The sequence below is a fragment of the Taeniopygia guttata genome, chromosome 3 (genome assembly GCF_048771995.1).
Source record: "Taeniopygia guttata chromosome 3, bTaeGut7.mat, whole genome shotgun sequence".
Classification (NCBI taxonomy): domain Eukaryota; kingdom Metazoa; phylum Chordata; class Aves; order Passeriformes; family Estrildidae; genus Taeniopygia; species Taeniopygia guttata.
This window is the reverse complement of record NC_133027.1, coordinates 83,506,089-83,522,275: the sequence shown is the minus strand read 5'-3', so window position 1 is coordinate 83,522,275 and position 16,187 is coordinate 83,506,089. Positions and strand designations below refer to the sequence as shown.

Sequence of the window (16,187 nt, the reverse complement as noted above, 5' to 3'; positions counted from 1 at the left end):
CTGGAAAAGAGCATGCAGCAGCAGTTGCAGCTTTCCATTTAAGCAACTGGTTGTATCAGGAACTGACCCAGCTATGACCCAGTGTCCAGGAGGAAGATTCCTTACTAAGCTTTTCCTGGCTCAGTTAGAAGATATGAAATCAGTGCCTGTTTGAGTTTTCTTTCAATCTCAGCTGTGTCTCAGGGGGCCTAGCAACCTCAAGGCTTGCATCCAGTTTCAATACAGACAGGAACAGGCTAGCTCAATTAACAGGGCTCCTTTTGCAAGCAAAACTTGACATTTTCAGGGAAGGGATGCACCCCAATGACAGAGAGCTGTTTTTTACCATGTTGCTTATCTCCTGTGGAAGTATAGGAATGCAGTGAGAATGCTGCTAAAAGTCCCCAGTATTTTGGGACTAATTTGTTTGCTGTTTTGGGTAGCATTTTATAGGCTGCCTTATGGCTGTTTTGGTTTGCCCTGACTCAGTCTGTCTGCCTCTCTGGTCCTTCCCCTGACAGCTCTCTTTAACTATGAAACATGAAAGCAACAGATTCTATCGTTAAGGTGCATTGACTGGAGATATATCCAAGCTAGCCAATTAAATATGCCCAGAAACATCCTTGAGTGTTGAAGCCAGCAGGCACAGAGCAGCTCATGCCCAGCCTGGTAAATGCTTTATGCAGAGTGGCTACACCAAGCATCCTGCTGGGGAGAAGTCCAAGCCAGCATCTGCTGGGCTAAATGTTGGGTGGCACAGTTCAAAATCATGCCAAGGGAACATACTCGTGGTTTGGTGTGATGAGTGTTCACATTACACTGCTTGGGAATGCTCCAGATCCTGATAGACTTTACTGATATGGCTTCAGTGTGAATGTTTAAACCTCTGCTGAGTTATTGTGGCAGGTAAGATCAGTTCCTCGGTGTCCGGTTCCTTTGCATGAATGGTTTTGAAGCACAAGAGGGCAATACTGAGTTGCTGCAAGTGTCTGGTAGCAGACCTGTATTTCTCTGGGATATTAGTTCTTCCTGGAATCTCTTTCTATTTGATCACAAACCTTTCACTCAGATGTTATGGTGCCATATGATATTAAAGACCTGATATAAATATCCAAAGTCTAATGCTGTAATTTTAATGCAGGGATCACCCCAATTTTCTTGTTTTTGGGTTAGTTTGCTAATGAGTCATATACCCTGCCACACTTAAATTTTATTTTTAGATCGAAGAACCGGATGGATTCGTTCATCTGGAAAACTTTCTTCGAGTGATGACAGAAGTTCTACTTGACAGAAGGTAATGGAAAGTGAATTTTATGTGTCTGTAGTTTATTCTAGATTGACAGGGTTGATTCTTAAAAACAGAAATTTTATGTAACTGGAAGGAGTATAGATCTTCTTTGTTATTTAAACTCCTTTTACATTAGCTATATAGATTTTGTTTCAAAATTAGTTCATCTACATTAAATTATATACTGATGATATACATAATACCAACTTATAATCATAATTGTGATAATAAATTTAAATTGGAATCAGAATTGGTATTCAACAAACTTTCTATATCTCTGAAATATTTTGCATGCAAATTAAGGTCACAACTATTGCTTTCTCTGAACATATGAGTTACAGTTACTGAGAAGCACTGAGTGTTACAGTGTATTCTAAGGAAGTTGTGCAAAGAAGCTTCATATTTATGTCTCAAAATGGCTGCCAGGTAGAGCTGAACAATTAGCACTCTAAAAGACTGCTGATCTAGAAGTGGTCACAAACATGCATAGAAGTCTTTGCACATACACAGGGACTTGTGCTATTTTGACATTTTGCACTAAAGCAAGATTACTTACAAGGAGTTTAATTTTAAAGATGGTAGTCAAGGCTTTTGAGACACTCAGACATGTGCAATCCTGAGAAGTTATTTTGCATACAGAGGACCTTTGGTAGGAGGGTGTTCTACATATGAAGTAGCTGTGGCTCCACACTGATGTTCACTCTTTCAGAAAATGATGCCTTGCTGCTCTGGGCTCTTCTCCTCCTACTCCTCCATACCCTCTTCATGCAAGCTCATGCACACACACACACACACACACACACACACACACCTCCTGCACGCTTTCCCAAGGCTAGTGCAAGCTTGTCAAGACCCACTTCATCTTCTGAGGCACTGTCCATAGTTCACTTAAGCAAGGGTACATGAGATTTGGATCATAAAATCCAAGGCTTCTTCTTAGCATATTTGATTTTTAGATAGTAAAAGATTGAGGCAGGTCCGGACAAAGCAGTCAAGCAGTTAGAACTTCCCTGGAGCTCCTTCTCTTTAGTATTCTGGGTGTTTGGGTAAAAACTGCTGGGATATGGAAAGTCTCCATTGTTGCCCTGAGCTTTCTTTCCTGCTCCAAAATGAAGCATGAATATGCATGCATAAACGTGCCCAGTTCTCCCCTCTCTCTGAAATTGTTAGTGACAGACCTTTTATAGCTACCAGCCTCCTTTGCTCATCATCAGCTCATTAGGCTGCCCAAGTCCCACTAGGTGATCTGTTGTCTAGTTACCAGCCTACCTGGACAAAACTTTGTTTTCTTGGTTTGTCCATATCTGTTCAGTGCACTGGCTTTGTGGAATGATTCATCTGTTGCTGATTCCTACTTACCCACCAAGCCAGCCCAGACATGCAGAAGACATTAATCTGGCTCCTCAGCACAAGGGAAATTAAACAGTAGTACAACAAAAGATGTAAGAGTTAAATATATGGACAGTTCCAAAAGGTCAGGCTGCAATTAAATGTTTGATAGACAAAACTTAGTAAATTCTCATAGAATATAAGCCTTCCTTTCCCTTAGTACTTGTGTTTAGTTTTTTCAGAACACTGGCAAACAGTAACTTAACTTTTCTGATTCCATGGTTTCAGATTCCAACCTATTCCAGAAGATGTTATTCTACATGCATTTGAGGTCTGTAACAAAATCTTCAAGTACCTAATTGCTGGGAAGAAATTTCTGCTTTTTAATACAATAAGCTTAAAACCACAAGTTTTATTCTTTTTCTTTAAAGGCTTTGGATGAGAATAAATGTGGATATATTACTAAAGAGGACCTGGTCAAACATTTGACTGAAGAAGGTAACATGACTTCTTTAATATCAGTATTTAAGTAAAAAGCATTACATAGTACATGGCACTTTGAGGTCCTCACCCTGCAGGCCAAAACCTGCAGGAGTAGATACATTGTCTTCAAACAATGCTCTGTTGCTGTCAGGAGTGGTTACAGACTAGTGTAACCACTAGTCTGTAACCACAGACATTGGACATTTCACTCGTCAGTGAAATGGAAAGAGCATTTATCTGCCTGCTTGCAGACATTATAAAATAGAGATTTTTATTCTTATCCTTATTTGTAATTCAGTTATGTCTGGATAGTTTGTGATTCTGTGCACACCTCTGTGCTCACTAAGTATGTGACTCTTTTGTTGTCTTGTAAAACTGCAGCTTAGATTTCCGGATGTTTCAGTGGTTTCAGTGCTCATTATCTTGATCTTAATTCTAGAGCTGCATGCAAACAAAGAGATTCAAAGACAAGATTTAAGTTGTACATTCTGTAATCCTCAATGTCTCTTGAAGAGCCTGCTTTTCTTGCATGGCTGACTCATGCCCACCTGCCTCATGCTCAAAAGGGTGTACAGGTTTTGTGCAAGATCTAGCTTCAGATGGTAACCTAGTTCTCTGAGGGATGAAGTAGTCCATAAACAGCTTTGAAAAGAAAAACTGGAAGTCTTTCATGATGTGAATACAAGTGCAAGGAGAGCCAAATGAGAGATAATAATTCTAATGTACCTAGGAGAAAAACTGACAAAAATGGTTGTTTTGAAATCCATGGCAGAGAGGAACAGGCTGTTTTGGTGTCTGTGAACTAGAAGATTAGATAGGTCCAGATCATCTCCTTTCTTTTGGACTGGCTCTCTTAGTGTGCAGGACTTACATTGGCAAAAGGGAAGGAGTAAGATACTTAGTTTTGTTCCTTTTCTCCTCTGTGTGAGAATCAAAAGGAGATCCTTACAAGGGAAAGGCAGTGGAATTTGCCAGTCCTTGAAAGGATACTTAGCAAGATAAAATGTTATTCTGTGCTGTCTTTCAGGTGAGCGCTTTACTCAGGAGGAAATGGAGGACATGCTCGTCGTTGCTCTAGATCCAGAAACAAATACTCTTCATTACAGAGATTACCGTACAAAGCTGGTAGTAGATGAAACTAAGACCTTCCCTTTTAATGTCTGAGATGCCTTTTGGTAACAGCACTGTGGCTTGACAGATAGTTGAAATATATATTTTCAAGTATAACAAAGTTCAGCTTGTGACTTGGTGCTTATAATTAAAATGAAATCTGTGAAGTTACATTTCCTTGGGTTCTGTGTGTGTGTGTGTATATATACATATAAAAATATATTCACACCTGGAAAAAGACCTCTCGACAGAAATGCTGTGTAAGGTCTGGAAAAGAAATAATGGAATTTTGTTGGATAATAGCAGGAAAAATAATGTTAATGAAGTAAAGAAATAACTTTATGACTGCTTTTGAAAAAATAAGGGAAAATGTGACCTGTGAAAACATGTAATAAGCAGGTAAGTGAGTATCTTAAAATGACTAATATTAGTGAGATGAAGCTTTTATATTTAATTGTAGTCAGTCCTTTTTTGAGTTTAATTAAAAAGGAACCAGGTAGATTGCACCTTTTGAAATAATATAAAAGATCAAATAAACTTTCTATAATTTCTAATGTTTTTCAAATATTTGTGTTTTGTTTACCATAGGCAATTGAATTGGACCAATTAGTTCCTGTTTATATTACTAATCCACTGACGTGGTATTTTGCTTTCATATTAAATGTGCAGAGAACACTCCAACCATTTCCATAGTCAACCTAATCCTTGAGAACATTTTGGTTACTTTAGGCAAAGAACCATTCCTGCTTTTGTAACCAGCTTGAAAGTCAGTAATTTCAACTCTTCAAAATTTAGGATCACAGGATGAGAATTCGGTTTCTATAAACTGAAGAAGCACCACATTTTGAAAGATATTAGCATAGAATGGATGTCTCAGCTTTTCTTGCTAGCAGACCACCACAGACCTCACAGCTCTTCTTATTTCTAGTTTGATAATTTTCTGTTACTGTACTGCTGTTCTTTAATTTGATTTCAAGTTCTTTCCCCCTGAGGTCTTGCCATAAATAATCTTCTAACATGTGATCGGCAGCTGATGAGGTCTCAGCTTGTAGGAGATTCTGTGTTTTGCTTCTCAAGAGTAGCATCTTGTACTCCACCCCATTTCTGTTTTACTACTCTCTAGCAAGTTTGCTTTCCTCCTGTACTATGTTCCAACTCTCCTTTATTTCATGTGCATATTCCAGCTCTGTGTCATCCACAGCCTTCATCAGCTGATGAAATCTGGGGGAGACTGACACAGAGAGGCACTGAGTGCCTTACTCCCTGTCATGTCTTTTGTCCTACCCATTTATTTCCTTTGGGCTGGAAGCTCGGACAAACTGTTTTCATTCACAGCCAAAAGTGACCTGCTGTGCTTCAGAAAGAAGAGATTAGCATGATCTAAATGGGGTGATGGAAGCAGTCTGAAAGAGACCATTTTTTGATTCGCTTTTTACTTCTCTAACCCAAGTTGTCTTTCACTGATACTTGCTTAAACAGCAAGACAATGAAGAATTAATGCAGGTAGACAACATTTGCACAGTTCTAAGCTGCATCTGGGAAACACTGTTGCATTGCTCCTAAGACTCAGTAATGCACTCTGGTTACCACAGTTACTGTGTGTTCCAACTTCATTGCCAGTAAGAAGGAAAAACAAAGGCTATCATTAGTATTACACTGGGAGAAGATACAAGGTTTTGAAGATTAAAGCAAGAACAACAAAAGCTTATTAAGAAAATACATTTTTATTGGCCTTCTTCAGTCTCTCAAAGCTGAAATTATTTTCTCTAGATGAATCTTCCAATTGATGTGGAAGTGTATTGTACTGGATTTCTGATGCAGGTGGTGTGAGTAAAGTTTCATTGATATGCAGACTTGGAGTCCTTGTCAGTGTCATTTTGGATATCCTGAATTATTTCAGGATATAATTTCATAGCTCCCAGTGCTCCAGAGAGCAGAATTTGTTTCTAGTGGTGTTTCCCCAGAGGCCGCCTCAGCTGTTGCTGTGTCAGATCAGGATGTCCACATACAACACTGTTACCATTCGTAGTGCAGATAGGATATTAACATGAATTCTTTTATAATATATATATATAGTTAATTTTGCAGTCCTCAAATGCAAGGAAAGAGGGTATTCTGGCAATTAAAAAGCGGGATTGTGATTGTGTCTGAATTTATTGTACAGCAGCTCTCTTCCAGTTCCATCTTCTTTTACCCATCCCCAAGAAAGATAGATGCAAACATGACCGACAAAAGCAAGTTGCAGTCTTCTCTTTGGGCATAAGTAAGCAAGTTTTATTGCCCAGAGAGTTTCCAAACTGGGGGTGAAAGAATTGTCAAGAACCAATCTCAGACTCTGTAGGATCCTAAAACCTGAATACACTCTTCCAGCTAGGATCAAATAGAGTGGTCTGACAGGCTCATGAAGCAGCTACCCCATGGGTCACGCCAGAGGAGGTTGAGTAGTGGCCACACAAGGCTGTTCCCTTGCCTGTGCCTTTCATGACTTGCCAGCCCATGGCCATCCATTTCCCCATGGTGGTGGTAGGCTGCATGAGGGACTGAGTGCCCTGCTTCTCTGTGCTCCCTGGGGATGAGCAGGGACCCATACCTTAGGGAAAGGGAGAGGAAACTTAGGGAAGCATTTTGGTGAAACCAATGAAAAATGGATTAAAAATGAAAACTCTATAATTTTAATAAAGATTTGTGGGGAACGATATATGTATTTTTACAGTGCTGGACTCATGTGGGGACTCATTGCCCATCAATGGACATGCACGCTCCTGAGAACTCCCGATCCTTTTTTATTATCCTTACTAATTTCCATATGCATAGAATTTTGCAATAGGTTCATGCATATTCATTATGCTGATTTGACGCTACACTTACAGCTAGTTACACTTGTAATCAGTTTTTGTCAGAAAGAACTCCTGGGTCACTCTGCGCTGTCTGTTTCAAGGTCTGAGGAGTCTCACCTCTTATCTTTTTAGCTTGGAAATTTGCATTCTTTCTCTTTAGCTGGGGTAATTTTGCTAGTGCTGCAGTTACTAGACTAAACAGCATATTTTACTTATGTTAGCAAGCTCAAAGTGGCACATTTCACCTAAATCTAAATGGATTTAGATCTAAATGGATTTAGGTGAGACTGTCTCACCTTCTTTGTTTCTAAATATGAAGGGAAAATATGTTACTTTGTCCTCTTCTTTGTGGTGAACAAATTGAATTGCTACGTGGTCTTTCTTGAGCTATCTTTTATTACATGCCTCTCTCTGCTGGCTGTTTTGCCTCTTCCCTAAGATCAGGAACCAAGGTAAGGGACTGGAACAAAAGGAGAGATCTCCAGGGAGGAACCAATGTAGCACCTGGATATCACACAGGGACATAGAGCCAAGGCATTGAAGAAACCGGGCAAGTCAGCGTTTTTTGACCTAACTGAAGGAGGGAGAGGAAAGGGAGCTCATTATCCAGATGTAAAAAAGAAAACAAAATTAAAAGAAGAAATCAAAGAAGCAAACACTGGAAACCATCTACACATACAACTGAATCAACAGGCTGTTTACATCACTACTGTGAATTGTAGGGTGGACAAGACTTTACTTGTTTAAAATTTGAAGTAGGTTCACCTGTGTCAGGGCATATCTGGTGTATAGTGGAGACCACAGTCTTACTGATACTGTGGAGGAATTCTTCTAGCTGCTGAGCTTCTTCTTGGGAGTACAGTAGCTCATACTCCAGGTAATATATTGCTTTTTGTCTTTCCTTCATCAGCTTTGAAGTTGCTTCTCCAAAACACTCTTCTGTTAGTGATAGTCCCATATATATTCACACCTGAAGACTTCAGGGTTTTCCCACTACAATGTGTACCAACATGATATTTACAGCTGCTTGAGACTCTCCACTGGCTGTGGGTAGAAACAGAATTGCAGGACTTCCTCCACCAAAATGCTAATGGGCCACATCACAGCTGGGACTCCAGGGAAAGAACTGAGCTGTTCATCTGTGTACCTCCACCCATGATATCAGTAAGAGCCTGTAAAATTTTCAGGCTCTTAGCTCTGTTCAGGAAACAAGAATTTCTTATTCTTATTTCTTATTTCTTATTTTATTTATTAGCTTTTCCTCTTGTTTCAGTTGGTCTTTTCTCTTGATTCTCTTATGTGTCATTTCATTAATACAGTTGTGTGATATCTTATGAGGATTGAAAATGCAGGAGAGTTTTGCTCTGCCCCATCACTGATGCACTGCTGCACTCTCTGACAGCTGCCCATATCAGGGTGGGATTTATCACCAGTTCCAGACTTGTTACCCCTGAAATCAGCATGGGAAAAGTCTTCATCACAGGCAACAGGAAGAGCCTGGGCCTTGAGTTTCATGGGGGAAAGTGGCTGGGTATGCTGATGTTCAACCAAGGCTGGGATGGGAACAGGAAGTTAGGATGTTTAAGGTCCAGTAATAAACTGTTATAATTGTGTGAAAGGCGGAGAATAGTCTTGACAGTGACAGGAGGCTGGCAGACAGGTTTAATTTTGGACTTTTTGAGAGATGCTGGAAGGTCACACAGTCTCTTTCTACCTGACCTTTCCATGTATAAAGTCAGGGGAATTATGAAGAATAGGAGACAGGGAGTATCAGTCTTGCCTACTTGTATTGCTGACTTTTTGTATCACTAATTCTGATGTTTGCATGGTGTTTTGTACTATGATAGTCTGATAACATAATTAATGTAACATAATTAATAAAATTCTCAGCCTTCAAGTCTTTTGTTCTAGACTGTATGTTCAGGTCTCAACTTCTAAACAGGCCAGTCCACATAATTATGTTTTTCATTGCACACAACTCTATTTCATAGTATCTCATGACATGATAGGTTTGACTATAAAACTAACTATTAAAAGATCTGCTGTTATTGTTGCAGGGTGTTTTTGGCAGGTCAGTACTAGGCATGGAGACTGTTGATTTAAAAGCTAAAGAAAGATGGAGGTTGAAACAAAGCAAATTCTCCCGTTCAACCTATTTTGAATCCCTGGGGCTACTGTTTGGCTTAGTGTAGTTCTGAAAGACGAGAAAATGTTACTCACTATGCTCAAAAGATTGATCACAGCATTTGTGTCCTGAGGCGCAAATCCTAAAACTCTTATTCACAGAGAACTTCCATTGACTTCAAAGGGAATTCTGTCTACAGAACAGCTTCAGAAATAGTGATGCACTGCCTCACAAGGCACTATAAAACTTTTTAGTCTCTTTAAAGAAGACTTATCTGTCAAAGATCCAACAGAGATGTCCAACCAGCTGCAAGTTGTGTCATTGAAATGACCAAAACTGTAAAACCGTGGGTGTAAGTAGTTAATTCTTGTCTATAGTAATGCAAGCAAGAGTTAGCAAGAGTCAGCAGTCAGAACTTTTCCATATTGTTCAGAGCACAAAAAGTTAAACAAGGCATGCTTCTGCATGGAGATGTAAAATTATCTTTTCCTGCTATTATCCTGGAGACACTGCATCCTTAAAAACACAGACACATGTTGCTTCTGTGTTTTCATATGCTAACCCAATTCCTTTTATTCTGGACTCTACTTCTTCTAGAAACCTTTTAGAAGAGGCTTCCTTGTTGCAAATACCTGTCTAAATGGTAGCTTAAAAAATAGTTCATAATAAGATGCTTCAAATAGTGGAAAGCCCTTGAATATTTGCTGTCAACAGCAGTGTCTTTCTTGCCAAGACAGCAGCATCCCCCAGTACAGAACAGGTCCTAAGATTTGGCTTACGATATGCAGCCATGTCTTCCCCTAGATACCACCCTAGTGATTAAAATAATTAGACTGGAGTTCTAAGGGTTTCTAGAGGTGTGGTTTTGAAGGGATAATGCAAGAATTTGAAACTCTCTGAGGTCTTCTGCATCTGTGAATTATTCAAGTTTTATGCATTGCAATAGATTTTACAATGAAGGCTATATTACGGTTCATTTGGAAACTGGTAGCAAAGATTGAAATTTTAATCCATAGTAACACAGCCAGGAAAAACTCAGTAGTGCTAAAAGGACTTTTTTCCAAGTTTGTTGGAACACCTACTTGCGTGATGAAGTTGCATTCAATATTGCAAAGACAAAACTAAAACCACCCCACCATAGCCAGTTTTCATCTGGTCTTAAGGTGTTGCTTTGAGAAGCAATGCCATTTTCAGAGCTCCCACAAACACAGAGGTGCACTGAAATTCAGCTCAAATTTAATAGAAAACTGAGAACCTGTCTCTAGTTCTTCATGCTTTGTCAAAGTTGCAGAGACAGATTGTTATGCTAAATATGATGGTTTACTATCATTGACATCACAAAGGGAGAACTTTCCGAGAAGCTATGTATAACTAGTAGTTGGAAGAAGACCCCTTTAAATACAGGGCCCTTGTCTCAATCCATTCAAGACAAAAAAGAAGGCAAGAAAGAAAGCAAGGAGAGAAGGCAAGAAAGAAGGCAAGAAGGCGAGGAGAGAAGGAGAGAAAGAGAGAAAAGAAGGAAAGAAAGAAAGGAAAGAAAGAACAAAAAAGAAAGAAAGAAAAAGAAAGAAAGAAGAAAAAAAGGAAAAAGAAAAAATACAAGAGCTCCACCAGAGCCACAGTTTGTTGATGTTCAGGAAATGTTGTAAGACATGTCTATTTGCCCAGGATAGCTATTACTCAGTGTACAGAGACTGGCTTAAGTCCCAGATTTAGCTGTTTGGATGCATTTTGTTTCCATTGCTTGTCTCATCTGGAGGCACAATGCAATGCTGCTCTCATTCACCTTTTTATTACAGTAGCCCTCCAAGGTTCAAATGGGGAAAACCCCAACAGTTTAGTCTAAGAACATTTAGCACAAAAAGCAGGGACAGACACTATAAACCCAGTTATTCTTTTTATAGCTATTTAATTACAGCTTTTTTATTATTTATATAAAAAAGCCACGCGTTTTCTCTGTTGCTACTTTGTCAAAACAGGTTTCCTTTGAGGTCAAACCAGAGTACATACCATGGAAGAATCTTTAAAAATGCACTGGAAACAAAGATAAAAGAAACTGCTGAGAGAATGTAAGCACTGGCTTTACTACACCGATGTGAAGAAAGAGGTTCGTCCTTTTTCTTCATTTCCTATTGGCAGTGTGCATTGGGATTTCAGGAAGATGTTCTCACAAAACTCATATGGCTCTGATGGGGTAGAACTAAGTAGCCCTGAAGAAAAGTGGCATGTTGAAGTGTGTCATTTGCATTTTCTCATGTAAAAGACTGAAACTTGTTTTTCCATCTTTCAAACCACAAAGGGATGCAATATCTTTTGGCAAAGTAGTACAACGTGAGATGCACTTGTTGGTGATATCTCTGTTTTCTTCTTCAAAAAAGTACCACCTCTCCAGCATAACTAGTGGACTAGTTGGAATAGAGGATCTGCCACCAGAACATTGTCTTCAAAACAGCTAAATGAACACTGGAGACAGTAGCAGACACTGCAGAGCTTAAACCCATCCCCAACTAAGAGATAAATATCTTTGTTTCTAATTGCCAAGGGTATGTTCTCTCTGGCAGAGATGATGTAGCAATACCCAGTGAGAGGAAGTGTTCCAGTGACAAAAGGGAATAATGGTAACTCTTTATTTATTTTGGGTGTGTTGGCAGAATTTTAACAAGGGAATGCTCCAAATTCCATAAACTGTCTGTGTAGCATTCCTATTTCAGAACCTGGGCACTTGATGCTGAGGAGAAAGAACCATTTAAATGTTCTGAGGAATTTCTATACCTACAGACAGTAGTCCCTATCTGTAGAAGAACACATTCTCTATGTAAGCCATGCTAGCTGGCCTGCAGTAACCAGAAACTGTTGCTCCCACAGGAGGCAATGTGAGCTGGAAGCGTGCAGCTAAAAAATGAAGAGAAAGTCTGTTCTGTTTTCTCAGGATAACACAGAAGTTGCACTTCATTGCTCATACCCTACCTGTTCTCATGGGGGAAACAAAGGTTTTACAGTGATCCAGACAGAAGGGGAAATGCTGAATGGCAAAGTGCAGGCATTTGGGACATAAAGTTAGAAAAAGTGACCTACAGGTAGATGTGTTGAACCCTTACACCTTTTACATGCAATGTTTACCCCCAAGACAGATAATGTCAATCAAGTCCTGTGCTATTATATGCTTACAGAAAGGTGAGCACAGGAAAAATATCTGAATTTAGAGGAAAAAACCACACAAATCAAGATGGGAAGTAAAATCCAATTTGGTGATGAGGGCTTGCCACATTAAGTTCCTACGAAACAAGAAGCAGCAACATCTGCATTCAACAGTGAAAGTTGCTGCCTGGCCTAATATGAAATCTTCAGGAGCTCAATAACCATGGAAACCTCAGTGAAAGAAGTGCATCTTCAATAAAATTCAGAAAAGAGAAGAAGAAATGGTAACTGGAGAACCATCAGAGGCAAAAATACATGTACTTCCTTCCCCAGAGATGTTTGTAATACAAACAGATCTTATTTTTAAACAAAAATATTCTTACTGGTATCCGTAGGAAACTATTTGGTGCAAAGGGTTTGTAATATCTTTTATACAGTTGACACATTTATGAAGGCCTTGGTTTTAGAAGCTTATGGACAAGTTAATGCTCAGTTTTCACTTATAAGAAATAAGAAATAATTTGTCTTCCTCACATCTCTCAATAGCTTCAAAACCAATAAAAGCCATCTAAAAGAAGTAGCTCTGGAAGGCTACAGCATGCCTTTCTAACTTGTATTTAATATATATTGTACTGTCCCTTATTAGGAGCCAAGTTTGCATTAGTGCTGTCCAAATATGACTCTTATTTCTATACTCAGTGAGGTCTGTGAGTGACACTGTCAGAAACTACAGGTAAATAATTTACAGGGGAAAAGACCAGCTCTCTGCCTCAGTTAATGAATAAAGCTCAGGGAGCAACAGAAGAAACAATGCATTCATCACTGCTAAAATTTAATTCTGTAACTTACCTTTCAATAAAACTTCATAAGAAGGACAATAAAAATGGCAACAGAAGAACATTCTTCCCCTTCCTCTATTGTAATTTCCTTCTGTTTGTTCAGCCCTTATGTGTATCCAGCTGAGACCAGTAAGTTCACTTTCCTTTTGTTATGATCTGAACCAGATACAAACTGTAAGGTAAAACTCTGCACTAAACTTTTGCTTTGATGATGAAATCTTTAATCCTTACAGTATTTGTTAAAGAACAACAGATATGATTCTGTTTGCCAGGCATTTTTCACATTTGTTCAGAGGTGGCTGCCTTCAGTTCCTGCTGATCAGTGAGTGTTCCTCTGAACAGCTATTCCCCACCTGGGGAGGAAACCATGCACTGTCCCATTACTGCCCCATGTCAAAGAAATTGCATTAATGACAAGCCTGGTTGATGAGAGTCACAATCCTCTTGCTTAGGATTGTACAAATAAACTAAACTCTCCACATTCATTGTTGCATTAATACAAGGATGTTACCAATAACAATATTAATCTCCCACAACACTCGATAAAGGTCCAGCTTTACCATCCACTAAGTGCTCATCTCACAGAGATGGTAAAATTTTCATCATCTTTGCCCTTAACACAGTAAATACCCGAGGGTATTTACTTTGTACAGATGTACAGAGATGCCTCTGGAGATGTCAGGAAGGGGTCCCAACATCTCCATCTCCTAGGTCTTTGTCAAAGGGGCTCACAGTTAATGTGGTAATAGCAAGAATTTTGTCTTCTGTGTCCATACCATAGACTCTATTTTCATACAAATTATCAGTCAACTGGTTATATCTCCATATAGTGGGGTCCCTGTAGGTTGAGAAGAAATTGGTGCCTTTGAAAAGTGTGTATAACTGAGCTACGTGTGTTGGGTCTGGTTTGTACAATTAACTAGTTTCTGGCCCATTAATACCTGCACTGTTGAATGCATACTAGGGCTGTTGCTAAAGGGGCCTGTATATCTTGGAATAGAGGACAAGTGCCTATACCATTTCAGTTGTACATCTAGCCAACATCAATGTGAAAAGTGCAAATCACAGGAGCCACAAGGTCTTTAGCTTGGAGCCTAATCTAATGGGTTATTGTAAAGTCTGTGCCTTGTTTGAGCAGTTTACTGAAGGCAGCCCAGAGGAACATTGTTAATGTACCCAATTTCATGGTATTGTGTAGATCTCTCATTGCTCTAAAACCTGCAACCTGTAATATTTCCTTTGAGTTCTCTTTGCCTATCTTGATTCTCAGAATGCTTCAGACACATGTCCCTAGGGAACCAACAGTGGCAAACTGCTTTCTCATCTTCTACCTGTCCTCACACCAATGCATCCAAAGAACATAATTATTTCCTACACTGGATATCTGGGTAACGAGCTGTGCCTTCAACAAAAGTGCATAAGCGAGAGCATACTTTGAGTGCCATCTTCCTCCTCCTGGAGGAAATGCCTATTTCTGCAGGGATTCTGGTGGTGTCAGCTGCATACTTTGGATGCCTGCTACTTACAGAACTCTGTAGATTGGCCATGCACTGCTACATTCACAGATTATAAAATGGTTTCCATTTTTGCAAACATTCTTTCAGTTACTCATTAATTTGGGCTCCATGATCCACTTTCCTGCATGGCCCATCTGGTCTGTGAACTAAAGGAAGCTGTTCCCTTGTAAACAGAGCTTGTTAGGACAAATTCTTCATATTTATTCCCCTTACTGACATCTTCAAGATGATGAAGAGATTGAGCCTGAGAAGCCAGAGTTAGCCTGGGACCTTCCTTACAGCAGACATGATGTCAAAGTGCACCAACTAAGAAGTCTCATTAGGATGCCCCATCCTGGTACCAGATACGTGGCAGGTATTGTGAATAAGAGAATGAAGTCCCTGTTTAAATTTAAGGAACTTCTTACCTGCTTGAAGAAGGCATGCAGAAGAATTTTAGGACTAGTCTTTGCTCCATGGAAAAAAAAGTTCTTGTGTTTGTCATGTAAGGAAATTATCCTCATTTATCAAGACAAGAGCTGTAAGGGTTTTGTGTTTTAAGGATTGCTGTTATCAATATCCCATGTGACTAAATCTTGAAAAGCAGTAATGAGTATGCAGGATGTTTAGTTTAGGTAGCAAACTAACTTAATTTATGTAATCTCCTAAAAAATCACCTCCATGGCCTATTTGCTCAAGGGAATGTGAATTCAAGACTGAGGACCATTACTGTTAACACTTATGAGATGTACAAAATAAATGTCTATAATGATTTCTTGCTTCCCTTCTTAAAGTTTTAATATCTCCTTAGTAAGTCTGAATTACAACTCTAATGCCTAATTAACCCCAGGTTTATTTCACTAGTATGCTATAAAAAAAAAAGAGCAACAAGTGTTGAGGCAGGTGGGCAGCCCATATAGTAAACAGTTCATCTTAGGAGGAGATGTGCATGTTTTTCTTTAAATACAGAAAATGGTAAACAAAAACCCACACCCAGCCATCCATTCACCCTTAGCCAGACTCCTGAATGCTGCCAGGACCTTTTGCTGAAGAAGCATACAAGATTGTAGCCTTCATTTTATTGCTATTTGCACGGCAATTACTAATCCTGAAGCTGCCATATGGCCCTGGATGCCCATTCGGACTTGAATTATAGGCAGCAATTTTTTTTGCCTAGTTTCTCAGAGATTCATGCAACAAAGATTCTTCAACTCATGTGGACCCCCAATGATAAGTTATCATCTGAGCACCTTCCTAAAATACTTCCATAGAAGATTCTAACCTTCCTTTTGAGGTCCGTGGGAATTTGGCACTTTTTAGAAAAATATGTTTGCTTTCCAGGTAAGTCTGAGAACCACCTTCATGAGACATCTACCTTTACAAGTGAAATTGAGGGTGACTGACAGGATAGACTCCACACAGGTTCTCCAAGTGCTCTGTGGCATCTAATAGAATTTCAACTAAAGAAATTTTGACAATACTCTTACTGATCCCTCTGAAGCTTTCTTTACACTTTTTAGCAACAAAAATGTTTTCTCTGTGATAAATACATCAGCTTAAAGC

General features: G+C 39.3%; 1 protein-coding gene across 7 annotated transcripts in view; it reads left to right on the top strand.

Moving 5' to 3' along the window:
- Window positions 1-8,923, top strand: part of EFCAB2 (EF-hand calcium binding domain 2) — a 42,134-nt gene extending 33,211 nt beyond the window's left edge. For 5 of the 7 annotated variants that reach the window (XM_072927233.1, XM_041715287.2, XM_072927235.1 and 2 more), the window contains exons 4-7: window positions 1,200-1,273; window positions 2,885-2,927; window positions 3,028-3,094; window positions 4,107-4,360. In XM_072927233.1, coding sequence (XP_072783334.1) covers window positions 1,200-1,273; window positions 2,885-2,927; window positions 3,028-3,094; window positions 4,107-4,243 — 321 coding nt within the window. In that variant the 3' untranslated portion in view covers window positions 4,244-4,360. Of the gene's footprint in view, window positions 1-1,199; window positions 1,274-2,884; window positions 2,928-3,027; window positions 3,095-4,106; window positions 4,361-7,936 lie in introns of those variants that run through there. The other 2 variants (XM_072927232.1, XM_072927236.1) reach the window with 2 other exon arrangements.
- Window positions 8,924-16,187: the final 7,264 nt, after the last annotated feature.